The following is a 23,626-nucleotide window of genomic DNA, read 5'->3' as shown; positions in this document are numbered from 1 at the left end:
TCGTGTCTGACTCTGCGACCCCAATGACTGTAGCCTGCCAGCCTTCTCAGTCCATGGAATTCTCCAGGCAAGAATACTGGAGTGGGTACCAATTCTCTTCTCCAAGGGATCTTTCTGACCCAGGGGTTGAACCTGGGTCCCTTGCATTGCAGGCAGATTCTTTACCATCTGAACCACCAGCGAAGCCCACTCTATACAGAACTGTAAAGTACACAAAAGCACAACCACTTGCGGAGGACGCACACGTGACAACCACGCCAGACACGTGAACGAACTTACGTGACTGGACGTGTGAACCCACGCTCGCATCTTTGCAAGTTCACAATCTGAAGGTTCACGGGAGGGGACTTACTGTACTGTAGGCTATCTGTGGATGTGCACAGCTCAACTCTGCATTTTTCAACGGTCGTATTTCTGTTTTGAATTTGTTTGAAAGCCTTCTTTATACTTATATATATTAACCATTTATACGTCACCGTTGTGAGAGTTGTGAAGAATTTTCACATTTAATTTCTCTTTGCTTCTGGCATTACACTGTGATGATTTAAAGCCGTTGGGGTCTTTGCGGACATCATACCCCAAAAAAGCCGTTGTTGATTTTTATTGTGTCTATTTAGCTCATGTCCTGCTCACAATGGAGCCAACCAGCTTCATTCAAGACCCTTGGGTGGCAAATCTGTTTCCAGGTGCCACACGCCTCCTCCTATCTCCTGCTGCGAATACAGTAATTGGCCTGCTAATAACAAAACACGATGTTTTTCGTATGTCAACAGACTATCTTCGAGCACTTCCTGTTCACTGGAAAGAAACTGACGAGGTTGGCAGCACAGCTCGGTTTCCCTCTACTCAAGCCATACCATAACCCTGCCCTCAGACTATCTGGGAGAGATGGGCCCTGGGTGCCGGTGCTGAGTCCCAGTCAAGCCCTAGGAAGCACAGTGAGGACTCCAGCCCATTTCCCTGTCTTTCAGGGGACGACCAGTTCACGACTGAAAAGTGCTTTGTGCAGAGATTCGCATCTTTAATGGGCAGTATAAACATTTGGCTAATTAGCAATCCCATCGAAAATGGTCCTCTAATTCTCTCGTTCACTCCCCTGCCCTATTCTTTCTTTTGACTCCGTCTATGCCAGCAGGCTGTTAACGAGCTCATCTCCAAAATGGCATTTCAATTAGATTTCCAAAGCCATTGAAAAGGAGGGAGGAACTTACCCTGCTTTCATTAAAATACTTTTCTTTCAAAGCTAGGCTTTTCCAAAACAGAAGGACGTGGTCATTTTCTGTGATGATTTTTAAGGCATCAGGTGCTAATAATGAAACTGAAAATGAAAGATGAAGTAGGAGACAGTTAGTGGCTATACACGTGAGTCTCTGCTTTTTTGTCCATCAAAGGTTGATGAAATAACACTAGCCCTGAAGGAATTAGTTAAGGAAGAAAAAAAAAACACATATATCCACTTAGTATAGAGCCTAGCACATTCTAGACACTCTGACATCTACTTTGCTGTTATAATGTCTTTAGCCAAGAAATTTGGATGGTGTCTAATTTAGTAGCCCTTAGACCAAAAGATGGTCGAAAAGAAATGCGGATGGGGTGAGGCTGGACTAGTTCAAAGCCTGCCAGCACTTCTGCTCTGGTTCCAGTATGCTTTCCTGCCCCAAATTCCAGGGGGGCTCAGTGAGGGCCTAGAGAGCTCAGCCCGAAGACAGAGCTCCGGAATGACCACAAAGTATGCTGCAGGCCCACAGTCCACACTGCCAGCCTCTGATACTGTCACTCCTGATGTCGTCTGCTGCTGTCCAAATAACTGCACTTACTACCTGCTCTGTGAACTTGAACCTGACCTGAGCCAGCCTAAGGCTGGAAGCAAATCACCCTTTAAGGTATTACCCAACTCCTGGTCTCTGTCCATTCCTATCTAATATTGCCCTAGGAACCACGATGACTTTAGTCCAGGTACACATATGCAATGTTTGGCTTTATGGGGCAAAGAGTCAGTTTCATTTCCTAACTCTCTTGAAAATGTCAAAACCAGCTAGGGGAAGGGAGATCACGACAGAGAATATAGAAAACGACAGCCACTATCCTGCCCACGGTGCCCCTGCCACCACCTGCAGCCCAGAGCCTGGGACCCCTGCACAGCTCTGCCCCAGCCAGGATATGCAGGGTCATCTTTGCACTTCCTGGGCAAGTCCTGATGGAAATCCCATGTCTTCAAAAAAATAAAAGCGAAAAAAAAAAGAAAACACCACACCTCGAGAAGTCCTAGCAGCAATGGGGCGCCCTGCTGTGTGAGAAAGCCTCTGATCTCTCGCCAGCTTACCCGTGGTAATTTTGATACTGGAGTCTTTGCTCATGTTCCCCAGCTGGACAATGATGTGATATTTCCCTCCAGGCTCCAACTTGTTCAGCGTGTATTCCACAGTACTGTTGCGGGATTTCACCTTGTAGCTCCTCTCACTCTTTCTTATTAGATCTTTAACTGCAATTGCATATAACTGGGACAAGAAAAAGACATCTTAATGGTAATCAGAAACCTGGCCTTTTCTATTCTTTGAAGTTCAGTGGCGGCCCATGCGACAGAAGTATGTCAGTGGCTGTGACCCCCCAAAATAATATTCTGGGTCACAACACCTGACTCTGTTCTTTGGAAAGCCTCTGGGGTGGTCAGGTCCAACTTTACAACAAGTATTCATGCACAGAACTGCACACAGAATTATCAGTATGATCCCAGAAAACCACCCAGCCCTGGGATGACAGGGAGGGCGAGGGGATGGAGGTCAAAGCAGCCTGGGAAAGTGAAAGTGGGAGATGTTTCTAGAATAAGTGATTCTTCTTTTAGGGTCAGCTGTTTAATTGCCAGATTCTTGCAACCCCAAGGACTGCAGCACGTCAGGATCCTCTGTCCATGGGATTTCCCAGGCAAGAATCCTGGAGTGGGTTGCCATTTCCTTCTCCAGGGGATCTTCTGAACTCAGGAATCAAACTCGTGCCTTCTGCACTGGCCAATGGATTCTTTACCACTGAGCTACCAGGGAGCCCTCTCTTAGGGCTGCTGCTGCTACTGCTAAATCGCTTCAGTTGTGTCTGACCCTGTGCAACCCCATAGACAGCAGCCCACCAGGCTCCCCCGTCCCTGGGATTCTTCAGGCAAGAACACTGGAGTGGGTTGCCCTTTCCTTCTCCAATGCAGGAAAGTGAAAAGTGAAAGTGAAGTCGCTCAGTCGTGTCCAACTCTTAGCGACCCCATGGACTGCAGCCTACCAGGCTCCTCCGCCCATGGGATTTTCCAGGCAAGAATACTGGACTGGGGTGCCATTGCCTTCTCCGTCTCTTGGGGCAGAGGCCAGCGAACTTTTTAAATAAAGGTTCAGACAGTAAATATCTTAGGCCTTGAAGGTTAGATGGTATGTACCACAATTACTCAGCTCTCTTGTTTGTAGCATAAAAGTAGCCATAGATAACATGTAAACAAATGGGTATAACTTGGTTCTAATAAAACTTTATTTAGAAAAATAGGCAGTGGGCTAGATTTAACCTACAGGCCAACTGTTGGCGAAGGCAGAGAAAAGGAGGAACAAACCAATACAGCAGCCAGGACATGACAGCAAAGAGGAGATACCTATGAGGACCCTGTCTTTGGCGGAAATGGCGGGGCAGGGGGGGGAGCTCCTGCTGAGCTCCACGCACCAGGCCTCGGTTTCCTGCCCCCAAACCAAACCACGTCCAGAATAAGCAAGGTCGCCAGCACGCCTGGCCTGCTCACCAGGTCCTGGTCTGGAGAATCGTACGGGGATTCCCACTTGATGACAGCAGAGGTTTTGCCCATACGGACCACATGCAGGTGACGGGGAGGAAGCCGGCTATCCGGGATCATCCTCACCACGACATAGTCAGAGGACGGCCCCTGGTAAGGCACCACCACCCGGACCTGAAACAAACACCACACAAACTCACGCAGTGGTCAGCAAACTATTTTTTCCCCAACAAGGCAATGACACTTGTACACAGTTAAAATTCAAGGCATACAAAAAGATGCAGGGTAAGCCCCACCTACCCCAGATCTCTCGTCCATTTCCCACAGGCAGTACTAGTAATGATTTTACATGCTTCCTTCCAGAAATGTCCAATGCAAATATAAGCACAGATACACAGGGATGGGAGGGTGTGCGTGTAGATACATACATACATACATGTGTGTGCTTATGCATGTGTGTGCATGTATAACTTATTGCCCTTAACTTTTTTACACAAATGGAAAACCATTACACACATAATTATGCTCTTTGGTTCCTTTACTTAATAATACAGCTTGGGAATTTTTCCAAATCAGTACATTTAGTTTGTTATATTTGTGTTGGATGACTGCCCTGTATTCCATCTCAAAGATAAGCTGTAATACTTTTAATCAGTCTTCTCCCGATAGATGTTTGTTTCAAATCTTTTGTTTTCACAAGTAATAGTAGTCCAAACATGATTTTCCATACACCTTGGCACACATGTAAAAGCATGGCTAAATTCCTAGAAGTGGAATCTGATACAAGCTTTATCTATTCCTGAGACCCATTTACCAAGTTCTCAGTCCTGCACAAGGAGCTGCAGATGGTTAAGTGGCCGTTCATTCTGTGCTTCAAGTAAAAACCTGATGCTTGTGGAGAAGAACTATCCTCTCATCTCTCTCCTTCCCTCCTCCCACCCCCTCACGCTGAACACACACACACGTACACACACACACACGGATCCTGGAATCCGCATCTCCAGCTCCCCAGGTCCTAGGTCTGAGCTTGGAGCCCAGCAATTAAGACATCCTCAAAAAATAAAACATTCCTCTGTGTTCCTGGCATTAGGAAACTTACCAGAAACAAATATTGCTCATCCCCACTGACAAGGACTGTTCTGTTGTGCTGCGAAGTAGTCAAGCTCTTGGGATTGCGATAGAGGTCAAGAAAGGACGTGGCATAGAAGATACCGTAAACCTGGTAAAAGGAGAGATCAGAAAAGGGCACCAGTTCAACGGCCGGTGACCTCACTCCCATGAAAGCCCTGATTTAAGACCCTGGGAACCGCTCCACATGAGCGCACAAAGAAGTCTTCACTTGGCATCTATTTCATCAGCGTTTACAGAGAAGGCACCCTGGGCCAGGCAGTGGCTTCCCACCTACGAAGATAAATAAGATGTGGTCTCTGTCCTCAGAGCTCGCTTTCTTGAGTAAAGCCAGGCAAAGAAGAAAAACAGATTTATAAATAACAAGTTGTAAATACAAAACTCCTGGAAGCTATACTAGAAGACTGCACGATAAGCTGGGGAAAAGAGGGAATGACCAAAAGTGGGGACACTCTTCTAGTGCGATGGGGATAGCAAGTGTGCAAGCTGGTGGAGATAGCGTGTGGCGGGAGGGGGGACACTGCCGGCTGCCCAGCAGGTCCCTGTCTTCCCCTCCTCCCGCAGTAGAATCCTGGTTCTTAGTGAGAGTTGCTACCTGGAAACAAGCCTGCATCCCACCTCCCTCCTCCAGGCAGGAGAGGCCAAGTGACAGGGATGCTCACCAAGATGCCAGCAGACATCCTGGGCGGGACCTCAGTGGGGGCTCAGGGAAATGCAGGGAGAGCACGTCTTCCCCCTCCCGCTGCACGGAGTACACAAGGCGATGGGGTCCAGTCCAAGCCCTAGGCTGCAAGGTGGTGCCACAGGCAAGGCTGGCAGGGGACTGGCTGTTGTTGTCGTTCAGTCATTAAGTTGTGTTCAACTTTTGCAACCCCATGGGCTGCAGCACGCCAGGCTTCCCTGTCCTTCACCACCTCCTGGAGTTTGCTCAAACTCATGTCCATTGAGTCAGTGATACCACCCAACCATCTCATTCTCTGTCGCCCCCTTCTTCTTTTGCCCTCAATCTTACTCTCAATCTTTTCCAATGAGTCAGCTCTTTGCATCAGGTGGCCAAAGTATTGGAGCTTCAGCATCAGTCCTTCTAAGGAATATTCAGGGTTAATTTCCTTTAGGATCGACTGGTTTCATCTCCTTGCTGTCCAAAGGACTCTCAAGAGTCTTCTCTGGCACCAAAGTTTGAAAGCATCAATTCTTCAGTGCTCAGCCTTCTTTCTGGTCCAACTCTCACATCCATATAAGAAAAACCACAGCTTTGACTATACAGACCTTTATTAGTAGGGCATGGGAAATGGGTCAAACCATGCTGCTGATATAGAAGCCCTAGATGGCTGAATTCCAAACTCTGAACAACTCATAATTAGGAGGGAAATAAACTGTTGAAAGCCACTCCTGTTCTATGCAGCCATTATTAACCCTAAGTGATATACATGGAGTTTAAAGCAGGAGGTGGGAGTCTGATGGCCCTTGTAGTGGGAAAAGTGAAGGCTGCATGTGTTTATAACAGGGTAAGTGTAAGGAAGCTTTCTTTGTAAGGTAGAGACAGAGGGCATTTCCTCCACGAGCATATAAGCAGGCAAGACAGGGGACTTGAAAACCGTATAGGTCTGGAGAAGCCCCGGGGGTGCAGGAAACCCATCAGGGATTCTCATTCCCAGATAAACAAATAGGAATGGAGCAGGAATAGGGGAATGAGCAAGCTCAGATGGGACAGCAGAGGGGGACTCAGGGTGCAGGAAGGTCTGACCCTGGAGAGGATGCGCCTGGGGCCACCACGTGATGGGGGCTCCAGCCAAGGGCCAGGAAAGGGGACCCCAGAGCCCAGGGAGCCAGGGTGTAAGAAGGCCACACTTGACAGTGATGGGAACAGCTCTTGTCGGGGAGACAACAACTCTGGGTGAGACTCCAGCATCCACAGTGAGCTGGAGACACGTGGGAGCTGAGGGCTTCATTCAGGGCACTCCACGGGCCCCTGACCCTCAGAAGGCTACCATGAGTGCAAGCAGACTCTCAACATGGAGGAGGCTCCTTCTCCAAGTTCACATGTGATAAGATACCAAAATCAAGTCGCAGACCGGTGCTCTATACACAACACCCCACTCTGCAGATGGCTGGGTGTGACAGGTAGGCAGGCCTGAGTTGGGCACATAAACCAAAGAGGCCCCTCTCTGAGGAGAGTCCGGTTCCAGGTAAAACGGAGCCCTGAGCCTGGCTCTGGGCATCTCATCCCCGTCCCTGCCTCAGAGTGAGGTTCAAGAGCGACAGAAGCGCCCAGGCTGTTACTCCAGCCGGACCTGAGCTCTAACTCAGTCTGCTGCTTACTAACCCTTGACTGTGGCCAGTGACCTCACCCCTCCGAGCCGTGGTCTCCTCACTGGTAGAGCAGAAACATTTACCCCACAGAGCTGATAAAAGTAGGAAGTAGGAGATCGCGGGTGGAGGGTGGGCATCGTGCCTGGCACACGGTAGGTGCTCAACAACTCTCACCTCCCCTTCCTTCTTCATGGCTGAGCTCACAGACAATTCCTGGCAAACCTTGGTTCTTTCCCCATGAACCAGTGCTGCCCGCATTGCACAATGGATACGCCCTCAGAAGACAGAGGCCAATTCCTCCTCACCAGCCACTGAGGATTCTTACAGATTTAGTCCCACACACTTTTCCATTTGGAAAACTCAGAAAATGACCCTTCCCTTCAAGATCTTATCAACTAGTTAGGGAGATGAGAGTAGACAGAAGATATCAAATCAGATTCGCAGGGTCTGATGAAACAGGCTGCATGGCACCAACTCTAAGGATTCAGTTCTTAAGGGCAGGAGACCGAGTAGAAGAGCTAGGAGTTGACTGCACAGCAGGTGGGGGAAGGATTCCAGGCAAGACAGAGCAGAAGCCATGGGGCAGAGGCAGGAGGCGGGTGAAAACAGCCCTGGGAAGGTGTGCCTAAAAGCAAAGGAAGGTGCGCACTGGGGAGGGTGGGAAGGCAAAACCAGACTCAAAAAGAAGCACGGATCTAATCCCAGTGCATCAGATGCGTTAAAATGAATAAATAAAAGAAACAAAAAGACCCACGTACAAGTGCAGTGGGGGCCCTGGAATGAATAGGGAGGCATGTCTGGCGGGGGCGGGGTGCCTGAGAAGGCAACCTGTGAGTGGGGGATCCCCCAGGTGGGGAGGGGCGAGAGGAACCCCGGCATGGTCCTCAGGTGCGATAATCATTGTCAAGGCAACTGACTTCTCACCCATCCCCAGGTAAAACCCACCCCCGCTGCAGTGCCTGATCAGGAATGTGACCCCTCTTCATACTCGGCTTAAACAGGGGTTCTTTCTTCTTAGATGCCAGGCCAGGTTGTAGAAAGGGATGTCAGGTGCCTCTGGGAGGTAATCCAGAGCTGACCAAGAGGGTAGCATGTGTTTGGGATAAGGAAACAAAGCAGCGGCGGGGGAAGCCCTGGGGGCGGCCGGTGGTCTAGTGCCAGGCGAGGGTCCATCCTCACTCTGCAGAGGTCATCCGGGCTGACTTACCACATTCCTGGGGCCGGTCCAGGTGCATTCCACTGCCGTCTGATTGATGGCCTTGGCTTTGAGGCTCGGAGCGGGTGGGCGGACACCTCTGGTTGTGACACGCTTGAATGCCAGAGGACTGTCCCCCAGGTCGGTCTTGGCCCAGGCAGAAATCTCGTAGGGCGTATGAGCTGTCAGGTTGCCAACTGGGGAACAGGGACAAAGGGCTGGAGCCGTGGTCTTTATACGCACACTCAATTTTTAAATTAAAAAAAAATTTTTTTTCTTTTGCACATGTCTTTATATGTACACAGTATTTTTTTACATTTTTTTTCCTTTTTATCTTTTGACTGTGCCATGCAGCATGTAGGATCTTAGCTCCTCAACCAGGGACCGAACTCTCACCCACTGTGTTGGCAGTGTTGAATCGTAACCTCTGGACCACCAGGGAAGTCCACCTAGCTTTTCAATGTAACCTCTCCATTTAAGTGAGTCTCTCATGTTGTAGGAAGTTTATGATTTTATGAATTCACTCGGCATGCTTTATTAATGAAAATTGCAAATAACACAGTGCATGGGCATGGAAAAATTCCTTTAAAGCCGACCATCTGTGGATATAAAGTGGTACGATCCTTGTGGAGAGCCATTTGGCCTTGTGAGGGTCTTGGAATCCTTCATAACCTTCAATCCAGGTACAAGAGAAGGATCCAAAAATGTGTGCAACCAGGATGTCTGTCACGGTATTTGTTTCAGCAGGAAAAATTGTAATCATCTGACCACCCGACAAGAAGGCAACAATAAGGTGCATCCGTGAAATTCACGTGTATCCATGAACTGTTACACAGCCGCTCTAAGTTGTTCCCAAGAATACATAGTGCGACTAGAAAATTCTGTGATTTAGGGTCAGTAAAAAAGGCGGGAGGTAAAAGTATATGCAGTATACATAAAGAAGTCAATGAGGAGGAAAAATACGAAGTTAGGAGTACTCAAAATTATTAATAAAAGTGGTTTCCCTAGGAAGTGAAATTACAGGAATTCAAAAATTTCATTATACATTTTTTTGTTTTCTAAATTTTCTGTAATAAAGATGTGCCCCTTTCTAAGTCGGGAAAATGTCATCAGAAACTAAAAGAGCAGTGAGCCATAAGAAGGATATGCTTAACGGGAATTTAACATTGTAAAGGTAACGTTGCAAATCATTGTTATCATTGTAAATCAACTATATTTCAGTAGAAATAAATATCAAGTTGAAAAAAAAAAAGAAAGATATGCTAAGAGGACAGCCTTTGGAGTCAAGAGGACTTGGGTTCAAAGCCTGACTCTACGCCTCATGGTTGCATAAGCCAAGAATGAAGTACTCAGACTCTCCAAGTCCATATCCTTGTTGGTAAGGTAAGATGTAGAATAACAGCACTTACGGTGGCTGGCTGTTGCAGGGAATAAAAAAGAAAATGCTCGTCAACAAGTGCTTTGCATGACCCCTGGCAAGAAGCAGGTCTTTGTGGGTCTCAGGCAATGGCTCGTAGGACTTTTGTCCCTGACTCCACCAGTTTCTCTTGGTGTGATGTGGGGGCAATGAGACTGCAGCCTTCGGAGTTAAGAGATGTGGCTTCCAATCCCGGCTCTGCTGCCTTCTGAGGGAACCACTCGATCCCTGAACCTTATGTCCTGATCCATAAAATGAGGATATCCCGCAACATCATTTTTGAAGTGTTAGGTAAAAAAACACACATAGAGTGCCTGCCGGGTAAATGCTTGCACAAGCTAAGTGCCCAATGATAGCTTTACTCTTGCATAACCTCCTTGGGCAACCTATGTATGTGTATACTTATATTATAGAATACTTGTTAGGATTGGAAGCACTTTGCAAACAGGTTAGAAGGGAAAAGAAGCTCTCATGTCCTTCTCTACATTCACATGCAGCCTTGGCCATTGAAAGTTCTGTCTTAGAAGCAATTAAAATCCTTCCTTTAGCCTATTTTCAGATATGAGGACTTTGAGACTCACTATTTGCACAGATCCAAAAGGAACTGGAACCCCTTCTTCTCTCAGTCTGTTGGCCTATTTGTTCAACAAATATTTACAAAATGCCAATTAAGCAGCAGCCCTACACCACCTTGTATTAATATCATCAAAAGAGGAGCAAACCAGGGGAGTAAATAGAGAGGTAACTAATCCTGAGAATTCTCTCTTTGGGGAGGGAAAACATCAACTATAAAAGGTTAATCTGTCTTCTTTCCAGCGTTTCATCCTTTTTAAGCCTCCAACTTCCCTGAAGAGCCATCAGATTAGAAGAGGGATTTGGGGAACCACCCAGTGGATTCCTCACCTGGGCTCAGGAGCCACTGACAGGATCCTCCATGGACAACACGGGCCCACTCAGAACAGCTGCAGAGAAGACCCCTCGCCTTTCCCGGCCCCCTACACGAGCTCTACTGCCAGGAAAGCCTCAGTCTAGCCTTCCTCCTTCCTGCTTACACACCGACTAGCTCCAGGACACTACCTTTCTGCGACGAGACGATCCCTCGGAAGTTCAACGTTCTCTTCTCCTGTCTGTGGGTGTCAAATGACCAGAAGAGGTTCACCACATAGCCATTCACCTGCCAAGAATCAAGAGCCATGTTACATGGGCAGTGCTCACGCACAGACCTCACCAGACATGAAAGGCAGAACTTTTCTGCTGTTCCCTGGGTATCTCCCTTCTTATAAAGGGCTGGTCCTTTGGATCCTTAGACCAGTTCTATTTGTGCTAACACTGAACAATCATACTCCTCCCTACTTCTAAAAATGAATGTGAAACAATTTATAATATAAAATATAGATTCTATTGTGTATTAACATGTATGTACACACATACACACACACACACATATATAGGGTCTTCCCTATAGCTCAAACAGTAAAGAATCTGCCTGCAATGCAGGAGACCTGGGTTCGATCCCTGGGTCAGGAAGGTCCTCTGGAGAAGGGAATGGCAATCCACTCCAGTATTCTTGCCTGGAGAATCCCATGGACAAGGGAGCCTGGTGGGCTACAGCCCGTGGGATAGCAAAGAGTCGGACACAACTCAGCAACTAACAACTAACATACACATATATATATATGCAATCTAGAAAAATGTTACTGACGACCCTATTTGCAGGATGGGAACAGGGACGCAGGCATGGAGAATGAGCTTGTGGATACAGGGGCAGAAGGAAAGGACGGGCCAAACATATGCACAGTACAACGTGTACAACAGAAAGCCAGTGGGAAGCTGCTGTACAGCACAGACAGATTACCTCAGTGCTTTGCAATTACCTAGAGGGGTGGGATGGAAGGAGGGAGGCTCAAGAGAGAGAGGATATATGTACACATATAATTGATTTAAGTTACTGTACAGCAGAAACTAACACAATTATACTCCAATTTTAAAATATTTTTAAATAGATTCAATGAAACAAAAAAAAATTAATGCAAAATAAAAGGACAAGAACCAACTAAAAAGGAAGAAAGAAGAAAATTTGAAAAGGTAATTAGGTTACAGTAATTAAGGGTCCATCTTGGCTCAGATGGGCGTTCCTGGTGGCTGAGCAGTAAAGAATCCACCTGCCGTGCAGGAGCTGCAGGAGACGTGGGTTCGATCCCTGGGTCAGGAAGATCTCCTAGAGAAGGGCATAGCAACCCACCCCAGTATTCTTGCCAGGAGAATCCCATAGACAAAAAAGCCTGGCAGGCTATAGTCCATAGGATCGAAAAGAGTCGGACACTGAAGCAACTTAGCACACACACACGCATGCATAACTCAGGTAGTCCTTGCAGTCAAGGCCAAGAGGTCACAACAAAGGTGGATTGGTCAGATCTCATGGGCTTCTCCAGGCAAGAATGCTGAAGTGGGTTGCCATTCTCTTTTCCAGGGGATCTTCCTGACCCAGAATCAAATCCAGGTCTCCCACATTGCAGGCAGATTCTTTACCATCTGAGCCATCAGGAAAGCCCCCACTGTCTAACAGAAGCAAATATATCCATGAGTCAGGAAAGACTACCTCTTCTGAGTCCTGAGCTCACAGAAAGATTTGACCTAAAAGTCTTTAAAAATATTAGACAATGACCCAAATTAAAATGTGTTCAAGACCAAAGACTAAAGAGACAGGGTCCACACAAGGCCATTTCTGGCATCAGCGGTCCCAGAAGCCAAGAGCATTGAGACCACACTGTAGCTCAGTCGATGGCACGAGGACTCTGCAAGCCTTTGGTCCCACCACAACTTCACAGACTGGGATAGATGTGAGGAAAAACAAAGAGGAAAAAACACCATGAAAGGTGAACAGCAACTTGAGAAACCAGGGGACACAGACGACTACGGGGAAGGTGGCCACGCTGATGGACCAAGCGGAGGGGATGAAGGTGCTGGAAGGGGAAGGACGCTGGGTGCACACTGGTGGATATGTGTCCGAGGCATCTGACTCTTCCCTAAGACCCTCTTCCACTGCGGGAACCTCTGCATTAGCGCTCAGCAACCAGGAAATCCAATAAAGCTGAAAATTACAGGGCAAACATATTCTGTTAACACCAACTCTTTATTTGCACTGTAGCTGTGAACCATTTAATTATATGGTTAAAAAGAAAAAAAGGCACCAGGCTGAGGCGGAATAATTACATGGGAAGACTCCAGTTGTTCTTCATGAGGGAAGGAGCCAACCTAGGTGTGGTATTTTAGCTTCGCTGGAACAAGTCATTCTTTTCTCTTAATCTTCCTGTCCTCTGCTCTATCGGTTCCCACGCAAAATAAAGCCCCACCTGACTGCTGGTTTGAAATGTCCACATTACCTTGATGTCCGTGTCCATGGAGAGAGTAAAGCTTAGAAAATTTTCACCATAGCTGTCAATGCGGATGTCTGGTGGTGGGATCACTGAGAACAAAAAAAAGGATCCAAAGAGAGAAACCATGTGATGAAAAGTGAAGGAGGCAGGACTTCACAGTTTTCAACTCAAGGGACAAAGCAATCTTTCAGCTGGGGAAGAAAAGGCTTTGCTTTGGCAGTTCTGACTCTTCTAATGCTTTGACCACTGTTGTCCTGAGGCTGGGGCTGGGTCCACAGTTGCCTGGTGAACACAGAACTATCTCGGCTGGGTCAGCTATCCTGGCAATTAGGTGGAGCAGAAAAGTCCCATTATGTAAATGCCCCGAGTCAGCCCAGCTTCAGCCTGGTTCTGCAAAGTCTGGGGGTCACACTGGGAACCACCTTCACTGGCACCAGTGAAGTCCCAGCGGCCTCAGGTCCTTTTTGAAGGTTGACAGCATGCTAAATCTTAAGTCCTAACTTGTAGACGTATGTGGGACGAAATGGAAAGAATCTGGGCCCTGGAATTCAAATTCCTGTTGAGACACTTAGAAACCGTGTGCCCTGGGGCAAGCTACCTGTCCTTGCTAAACCTAGAGATACCATCTGTACTTGACAGAGATGGCAAAATTCAGTAAAATAATATGTGTCTTGATACTCAAAGTTCCCTTTCTCGTTTTCTGGTAAAGTCCCACCCACGACAGATTAAAGACCTGATGAGATACTGGCATCCTCATAAAGACCAGAGCTTGGGACGTCCCTGGTGGTCCAGTGGTTAAGAATCTGCCTTGCAATGCAGGGGATGTGGGTTCAATCCTGGTCGGGGAACTAAGACTCCACATGCCACGGAGCAACTAAGCCACACACTACAACTAGGGAATCTGTGCGCCCCAACAGAACATCCTATACGCCACAATTAAGACTCCATGCTGCCTAATTAATTAATCTAATTTAAAAAAAATGCCAGAGCTCAGCCTGGGAGCTAAGGGGGCAGGGAAAGGGTAGCAGAGAGAAAAGGGTTCCTCTTGGCTCAAGTGAATAGCACCACACTGGTCATTTTGAATGTCTACCCACCAGAAACCCAACAGTGTCCCACAGGTGTAAGCTAAGAGGGCTTGATGGGGTCAGCTTCATCAGAATATAATATTCAAATGGATTAGATTCTCAGCACATATGCCTTTTATATTAGCAAGGCAAGAAAGACCCAAAGGAGTAGCTAAGACTTGGTGGCAAAGAGATGGTTCAAACATTACAGGAGTCTCTCTAGATGTTCAATAAAAGTGGGCTTGAGGAAAACACAGCATGCAGAAGAAGAAAGGGTATTAGGAGTTGCAGGCAGCCAGCTCAGAGCAAAATAGTTCAGGTGCTGCTATAAACCTGACCTGGGTTATAATCATAGTGGTGGGAGTTACAGCACAATCCTCGCCAAGTCCCAGTGTCCTCAGCTACCAAATGAGTATAAGAATACTCACTGGGTTGATAAGGATTCGGAGAGATTAATTCCTATAAAAACAACCTGCAAGGTGCTTGCTGCAGTGCTCAAAATATGGTGGCTGTTGTTACCATTAACCCATCGTGTCCACTATGACGGTGGTCATTCTGGGTGACACTCCTGCTGTTTCAAATCCCATCTTCTTACATTACTAGGACCCGAGGTCACAGACAGATCATAACACACGCTTTTTGACTCTGCACACAGTTGCCTTCTAACCAATACACGTATGATGAGTTGAGATTCATCCTAAAGATCACTGTTGTTGCTGTTTAATTGCTAAGTCATGTCCAACTCTTTGCGACCCCGTGGACTTGTAGCCCCCCAGGCTCCTCTATCCATGGGATTTCCCAGGCAAGAACACTGGAGTGGATTGTTATTTCCTTCTCGAGGAGATCTTCCCGACCCTGGGATCGAACCCAGGTCTCCTGAGAGAAGTAACCAACCTCCAACCACTGAGATTTTCAAATGCAGGTGTGAACTGTGATGAGGAATTCAAGATGCTACCTGTTTTTCTGATGACTTTCCAATGTCCCTCCTTTTCAGTAGGTACAGTCAGTATGTTCTGACTGATTGTAGAGGAAAATAATACCACAATCAAAACTCTAGGGGAGGAGCTTCTTTGGTGGCTCAGTGGTAAACAATCTACCTGCCAATGCAGGAGAACAGGGGTTCGATCCCACATGCTGCAGAACAACTAAGCCACAGCTATTGAGCCTGTGCTCAAGAGCCCATGAGCTGCAACAATGGAAGCCCATGTACCCTAGAGCCCATTCTCTGCAACAAGAAGATATTGCAATGAGAAGCCCAAGCACAGCACTATAGAGTAGTCTTTGCTTGCTGCAACCAGAGAAAAACCCTTGCACCAACAAAGACCCAGCACAGCCAAAAATCACTAAAAACAAAACAAAACAAAACACAACTCTAAGGAAGTGTGAACTCAACACACATTTTCCAACATGTACAATCTCCCTGCTTCACGGACTGGCTGGCTTCATGAAGTTCAGCTTGGCCCCTGCACTGATCTGAACCACCCCATGTTTTTAAAGGCAACCAGACAGTGATTCTTCAAGACCCAGAGCCTATTTCTCACAGACTCAGGTTAAAGCAAAATCCCCTGATCACATTCCTGGTGGCATTTCCAGCTTTTGCACCCGCCCGCCAATCCAGAAACGAAAGTGCCAAGGCTAGAACCAGGAAGATGAGCTGGTATGTCTCCCACTGAGTGCCAGAGCCTTCCATTCACTTGCTTCAATTCACTCACTCATCCGTCACTTCATTGGCTCCTACTCCACACCGAGGATGGGGTGGCGGCACATGTGAGGCACGCGTGCCCAGTGAGGAGCCCGGCCCAGAAGGCAGGCCCTGCAGCGGTTCAGGGCTCAGGTTCTGGAGTCAGCAGATCAGGTTCCAACCACAGCTCTATGTGCAAATGACACAACCTTTCCACTCCCTTATCTGTCCTTATAGTTGTTCTGAGGGCTCAATGAGATAAGCTGGTATATGCAGAGCAGCTGGCATGACAGCCTTCCACGTCCATGACTTTGATCAGCTCTAGCGATAGAAAAACAGAAGCTGCCACCTATGTGTTGTTGTTGGCTTCCCCAGAGCAGTAACGAGTGTAGGCATGGCACTCTCTTACAAGAGAGTATATGGGGTACTCTCTTACCCCACAGACGACATGGACGAGACCATCTTTTATCTTGGCTGAGAAAGGAGGACTCCTTTTGTCACGGATACTCTGCAGAGAAGCAGAGTCAGGCGTGGCGGCCTTCAGAAATCCACCTGTATGCTTTGGCTACAACAGATGCCCAGTTCTATATAGGAGGACGGAGAAGGCAATGGCACCCCACTCCAGTACTCTTGCCTGGAAAATCCCATGGGCGGAGGAGACTGGTGAGCTGCAGTCCATGGGGTCGCTAAGAGTCGGACACGACTGAGCGACTTCACTTTCACTTTTCACTTTCCTGCACTGGAGAAGGAAATGGCAACCCACTCCAGTGTTCTTGCCTGGAGAATCCCAGGGATGGGGGAGCCTGGTGGGCTATAGGGTCGCACAGAGTCGGACACGACTGAAGTGACTTAGCATTGCATAGCATATAGGAGGAGGAATGATCAACAGTCCCCCCAGAAAGACTTCATGTCTAAAGCATTGCAGAGACACCCAGAGAAGTTCACCTGTTGTGGGGAGGGAGGTTGTGTGAACTATTCTGATCTATGCGTCTTCATCTGCCAGTCACACAGAGTTTTTTCTAAGGGTTTCTAGCTTCTCTAAATCTGCAAATGCTGGGATCATTTACCTTGTCCTTTTATGGTGGTAATGGATTTAGAATCGCTCCAATTTCCTATTCCACGACTGGTCACCGCAGCCACCTTTCAAATCAGAGTGTGAATTAGTATGAAATAAAGGCAACATGCCACACAGCGAGAATCCCAAGTGGGCAAAAGGGGTGAGGCTTTGGCAATATGGATGGAAGAAATACACACAGAGGGATGCAAGACAGTCTGAGGCACCTGCAAGGGAAATAAGACGGGGAAAGAGAGCACAGGAGGGAACCTGGGGAAAGGGAATTGGGACAAAGCTGAATTTATGAAATTTCTGTTGACTGACAGGTGTCAAAGTTTTTGTAAAGGGCAGGGGTGTGAGAGGGAGTGCGTGCGTGCGTGCGTGCATGCGTATGTCCACATATATGCATAACCATACACAGGTATGAGACTCTCAGTGTAAGGGAGCTTGCGAATGCACTCAGTGGTCTCCAAACATGTTTTGCACCAACTCCTTTTTCTACTGAAGATGTTGACAATCTATTTCATAAGAACTCCAGAAGATCATTTCATACATGCCACTTATCACAGCTCTGTCTCTCCCTGCAGCTAAAGATAAGCAGAAAAGAGGTGGGTGCAAAATTGGAACTGGAACGCTAGCAGAATATCTGGGTTAATAGCAGGGAGAACTGCATTAATAATCAATTCTCAGCTATTTGAGTGCAGGCTGATTTGAGGCCTCGATTTGAGAGACTAAAAGAAAACGAGCTCCCAGAGCAAGGGGCGGGGTATTGAGCAGACCACTAGTCAGCACCTCGTCAAAGAAGGCATGGAGTTCTCATGAAAGTGCAACCATCTCCCCATGTTCCCAGGCCACCCAGCCAGACGGCTGAAACGTGTGCGGACACTCACTCTGACCGTGTACTGAGTGTTGACCAGTAGGTTCTTTATTTCTGTAAAGTTGCTAACAGCTCTCTGGGAAGCCCACATCTTGGAACCACTCCTGCTGTATTCTACCTGAAGAGAGAGAAAAATAAAAATACTATACCATGAACAGGTACCAAAGGTCTGGGCATCGTAACACCTTACAAAAAGGCATAAGGAGAGAGGGGAAGGTGGGATGCAAAGTGTCCCAGCAGATGGATGATTATAAGGCGGTACCAAACTGAGTCCGCATCACACAGAACATGATTCTGCTCCAGGAGACCCAGCCATCTCCCACGCTCACCCACACGCACTGCCCACTCCTGGAAGGAACTTACGATGTACTCCCGAATGAGGCCGTGGGTATGGACGGGAGGGGCCCAGTGGCCCATGATCACTCCTTCTACTTCCCTGTGCAGCGACAGCTGGAGGCTCTGAGGGGCGTCTGGCACTGGAAAAAGAAGCCATGTGGGGTTAAAATCCATCTGCATCCTTGTCAACTGGAGGAACTTCCCTGAGCTTAAAACACACACGAGAAAGCATCCAGGGCCAGCGTGGGACCTGAGCACCAGAAAGGGGTGTTAGCTTGGTCTTCCCGCTGATGGAACATCTTTCCTCCCTGCTGTCCACCCGTCAGACCAACAATGGTTCAGAGAGTCTGACATAGGCTGGGGGGCTCCTAAGGGCTGCAGGATGGAATCACCTGGGCAGGTTAAGTCAGCACTGGCCCGGGGCTTCCAGGCTGAGATTTTGATTCTCACAGGTAGCTGCCCTGAACGCTCATATTTACATATGTGTGCGTGGGTGCTAAGTTGGTTTAGTTGTGTCTGACTCTTTGCGACCCTATGGATTGTAGCTGCTGTCCATGGAATACTCCATGCAAGAGGACTGGAGTGGGTTGCCATGCCCTCCTCCAGGGGATCTTTCTGACCCAGGGACCGAAGCCACATCTCTTATGTCTCCTGTATTGGCAGGAGGGTTTTTTACCACTAGTGCCACCTGGGAAGTTCATTTATGTGTGTGTGTGTGTGTGTGTGTGTGTGTACACAGAGATACATATATATACATATATATTTTTATATGTATATACACATACATATACATGTATTTTTTAGATCCTTTTCCTCTATAGATTATTACATTATACAAAGTATATTTCCCTGTACTATGCAGTAGGTCCTTGTTGTCTATCTGTTTTGTAGTGTCTATCTGTTATAGTAATAGTGTCTGTTAATCCCAACCTCCTAATTTATTATTCATAAGTTGATAAGTCATAAGTCATTAAGTCAGGTCAGACTCTTTGTGACCCCGTGGACTGCAGCATGCCAGACTTCCCTGTCCTTCACTATCTCCTAGAGTTTCTTATACCCTTAATTTATCAGTTCAGTCGCTCAGTCGCGTCCGACGCTTTGCGACCCCATGAATTGCAGCACGCCAGGCCTCCCTGTCCGTCACCAACTCCAATTCCCCAGTTGGGTTTCTATGTTTGTGTGTCTATTTCCGTTTTGTAAATAAGTTCATTTGTACCAGTTTTCTCTTTTCCACACATAAGCATTATCACGTGACATTAGTCTTTCTGTCTGGCGGCCTTCACGTAGTAAGCACGTCCTCCCTTCCTGGCCAGACCACCTTCCGGATCTCCTTCCCTGGCCTGGACTCCTTCAAGGGGCCCTGTGTCCTTTTACTGATGAGCAGCATTAGAAACCTGGACTGAGTGACAGGCGTGCTCAACACTATCCAAGTTTTTTCAGCCTTCCCAGTTGAGGAAACAAGGAAATGCATGCTTACACTAACTTGTGCAGATACACATACCTATAAGGATTTTATGTGTAACCACACGCATGCACATACAGATAAACAGGAGTTCATATTAACATCTCCGAATGTAAACACGGTTCTGACGGCAACTGAGAATGAAAAGTTCACAAAACCTGGGGAGCAAAGGTCATGGGAACAAGTGCAGTCACCCAATGTCAACTACTGCGAAGGAGGAAGCAGGGAACTCTCTAACCCTCGAGCTTCGGTAAATTTCTTTATAGTGTGCCCCAAATACTTCTGACATGCTTCATGTGTTAATGATGCTGATCTCCTAAGCACTAAATACTGGGAAATACCTAGAGATGGAAGGCAGAGACAGAAATTAGATAAGAAATGCAAAAGAGGGCAGGGATGGGGAGATCAAATTAACTTCCTAAGAGAGAAAAACATTATGCATGGTGATCAGTTTGTAATTATACAAATATCGAATCACTATGTCGTACATTTGGAACCAACACAGTGTTGTGGGTCAATTGTACTTCAATTAAAAAAAAATTGTGTTAAGATGTCAAAAACAAATGTACGGTTACGAAAGGGGAAAGGGGTCAAGGGATAAATGAGGGTTTGGGGATTAACAGATATACACTGCTCTCTATAAAATGGCTTCCCAAGTGTCCCTAGTCGTAAAAGACCCGCCTGCCAAAGCAGGAGACATAAGGGACGCGTGTTTAATCCCTAGATCAGGAAGATTCCCTGAAGAAGGAAATGGCTACCCACTCCAGTATTCTTGCCTGGGAAATCCCATGGACAGAAGAGCCTGGGGGGCTACAGTCCAGGGGGTCACAAAGAGTTGGGCATAGTTGAAGCAATAAACAACAAGGACCTACTGTATAGCACTGGGGACTATATTGAAGATCTTATAATAACCTATAATAGAAACGAATCTGAAAAGAAGAGAGAGATCCATGCATAACTCAATCACTCTGCTATGTACCTACCTAAAACACTATATATCAACTATACTTCAAAAACCAGGATGGTGTTTTTTAAAAAAATTACGTGCTATGATAAGGAGAGTGGCTCAGCCAGGACTATAAACTTAGGCACATAGACGGCACATGTAGTGACGTTGCTCTGCCCCTGAGCATCCTGGGAAACTGAAAATCCACAGAACCACTTGTCCCTGCGGCACTCACATCCTTCGGGAGTCCTCAGGGTCACGAGGTCGTTGGTACTGTGCACCTTGCTCAGACACTGGACCTGGACTTTGACCTGATATGTGGTGTCTGGCTTCAAGACTTTCAATACTGTGCTCGTTTTATTGCTGTGGGTCTCCAGGGTATTCCATATGCTCTCTCCAACCACCCTGGCCAAGAGAACAAAGACAGCATTGCATCAACGCAGCATGGGGCGGCCAAGATGTCTGAACCTGTCAACGGAGTTGCTTGGTGCACACACAAGAGTTTATGGAATACCCGGTGGCAATAAAAACATCATTTTCTTCTCCCGTGGCAAAGAAGGGACCCACCTGTAGTAGACGTTATACACACAAGAAGCAGAGGGCATCCTCTTGGGCCGTATCCAGGTCAAAGTTACATCCCCAGAGAAGTCTGCTGTCCACTGAAGATTCTGGATTTTGTATACATTTAATTCCTCTAGAGAGAGAAAAGGGGGGAAAAGCAAGTGATATCTTACAAATCTCTGCATTTCAAAGGACACAGGAGGTTCCTTGGTTTCAGGCAGACCTACTGGGCTCTGCATGGTCTGGCCACATCATCTTAAAACACCCCAGAAAAAAAAAAAAAAGAGTTCAAACCTTCCTATCCACCCTTCCCCAGGGTCTCCTAAATTTCCAGTTGTGATATTTCTCCTTGCATTTCACCTCCTTGTCTGCACTGAGACAAACCTGATTCTCTGTTAACAGAGAATACCACAAATCCAAGGACACTGTCATGGCGGGATCCGTGACTGCTAGAGACTGAGATGCTTACGTGCCCCAGAATCCATATGCTGATGCCTCAACCCCAGTGTGATGGTACTAGGAGGCGGGTTCTCGGGAGGTGACTAGGTCCTAAGGACAGAGCCCTAGTGAACGAGGCTAGTGTTTTCATAAAAGAGACCCCAGAGCACTTCCTTCCACCATGGGACAACACGGAGAACACGGCTGTCTGTGGACCAACAGGTGGGCCCTCACCCGACACCGATCTACTGGGCTTCAGTCTCAGACTTTCCAGCCTCCAGAACTGTGAGAGATAAGTTTCTGTTGCTTTCATGCCACCCAGTCAGTGGTATTCTGTGATAACAGCCCCCAAAAGATTGCTAAATGCATTTCAGACAGAAGGATGGAGTTCACCCCACCGCAAAGCCTGAGGCACTGCAGGAGCAAAAATGCCTCAACGCGAGGTGGTGATGCGCTAGTCGCTCAGTGGTGTCCAACTCTTTGAGACCCCGTGGACCACAGCCCGCCAGGCTCCTCTGTCTGTGGAATTCTCCAGAAAAGAATACTGGAGTGGGTTGCCATGCCCTCTTCCAGGGAATCTTCCCAACCCAGGGATCGAACCTGTGTATCCTGCATTGCAGAGGTTGATTGTTTATTGTCCGAGCCACCAGAGAAGCCCACCAACACAAGGACTAAAGCAAAAAAAACAAATGAAAACCCCAGTCTCGACCAGCATCTCCCGAGAGGGGCAAGGTGAGCTGGAAGCCGTATCAGAGGCGGGACAGGCCTCCTCTGGAGCTCCAACAGTGAGCGAGAATCTTGGCATGTTCAGACTGAGGCAAAGCTCGAAGAGGTTCTGCCCTGGGCCCCGCCCAGCGGGGTGGAGGATGAGCCAGGGGTCCTGGGGGGCCACACTCACCGCTGCAGGCACGCTCATCACTCTCGTCCGAGCAGTCCAGGAAGCCGTCGCAGCGCTCAGAGAGCATGATGCAGGCCTCACCGTCCTGGCACTGGAACTCCAGGGCCGTGCAGGTCAGCGTGCTGTGCGTGGCTGCAACACGTGAGGGTCCACAGTCACAAAAGCGTTCCCAGGTTCTGGGAAAGGGAACTCATCAACTAGCGCTCCCCGCCCCATGCAAATATGCACACGATGCGCCATGACTCTACCCATACGCAAAGGAAGCCAAACAGACCACTAAACCAGGGTGGTGATCCAGCAGCAGAGAGTCTTCTAACAACGGGTCTTTATAGCCTTCTGGGGAACTTGTGAAGCACAGAGATTTGCTCCAAATACTGAGGCAGAAACACAGCACTGGGCACGTGCAGGATTTACAAGCTCCTCAGTGATTCCTCAGAACTGGCCAGCCCTGAGAACTTCTGCTCTAGAACTAGATAATCCTGTTTTCTGGCTGAGGCACTGCACCCACTTCTGAAAACCACATTTCATTGGCAGGCAGATTCTTTACCACTGAGCCACCAGGGAAGCCCTTAGAAAAGGTTTTAGAACCACTAGTGAACACCCTCAGAGGCCCAAGATGGGATTCATCCACCCATTTATTTATCTATCCATCCATCCATTGAACTTTTAGGGAGGTTCTATCATGAATCAGATACTGTTTAAGATGCTAAGGATATGGTGATACCTGAAACAAAGGACCTACCCTCACAGAGCTTACTGAGAGAAATAGCAAACAAGTAAACAAACAAATACATTATTTTAGACAGTGATAGGACTACAAAGAAACACACTGAGAGTAACTGGAAGAGACTGACGGGGATATTATACAGGAGAGTCAGGGAAGGACTCTATGCTCAGAGGGGACTGTTATGGAAAATACCAAGAGCCCCATCACAGAATTACCACCCCTCCACTTGCTAAGAACGTGGTAAAATATAATCAAAAAACAGATAACAGTCAAGCTGAAAGATGTCTGACGTTTCTTTAGGAAACATCTCAATATTTACAAAGGAAGAAAACATGGATTTTAGAAACTGGGAATAAGGTTGTCTGAAAATGCTTAAACTGGTTCTTAAACAGATG

At 47.4% G+C, this 23,626-nt stretch overlaps 1 protein-coding gene across 2 annotated transcripts in view; it reads right to left on the bottom strand.

Annotated features, from left to right (window-relative positions):
* Positions 1–23,626, bottom strand: part of SORL1 (sortilin related receptor 1) — a 170,122-nt gene that overhangs the window by 11,003 nt on the left and 135,493 nt on the right. For both annotated transcript variants that reach the window (XM_061440624.1, XM_061440625.1), the window contains exons 33-45: positions 22,505–22,636; positions 21,175–21,301; positions 20,843–21,012; positions 18,227–18,339; positions 17,877–17,981; positions 17,000–17,072; positions 13,194–13,276; positions 10,888–10,984; positions 8,406–8,590; positions 4,857–4,976; positions 3,767–3,931; positions 2,324–2,498; positions 1,212–1,318 (exon numbers count right to left, since the gene is read on the bottom strand). In XM_061440624.1, the coding sequence (XP_061296608.1) occupies positions 1,212–1,318; positions 2,324–2,498; positions 3,767–3,931; positions 4,857–4,976; positions 8,406–8,590; positions 10,888–10,984; positions 13,194–13,276; positions 17,000–17,072; positions 17,877–17,981; positions 18,227–18,339; positions 20,843–21,012; positions 21,175–21,301; positions 22,505–22,636 (1,652 nt within the window). The remainder of the gene's footprint in view (positions 1–1,211; positions 1,319–2,323; positions 2,499–3,766; positions 3,932–4,856; positions 4,977–8,405; positions 8,591–10,887; positions 10,985–13,193; positions 13,277–16,999; positions 17,073–17,876; positions 17,982–18,226; positions 18,340–20,842; positions 21,013–21,174; positions 21,302–22,504; positions 22,637–23,626) is intronic.

This window comes from Bos javanicus, chromosome 15 (assembly GCF_032452875.1).
Source record: "Bos javanicus breed banteng chromosome 15, ARS-OSU_banteng_1.0, whole genome shotgun sequence".
Taxonomy (NCBI): Eukaryota; Metazoa; Chordata; class Mammalia; order Artiodactyla; family Bovidae; genus Bos; species Bos javanicus.
Note: the sequence above shows the minus strand (reverse complement) of the source record. Positions and strands in the feature narration are given on the sequence as shown.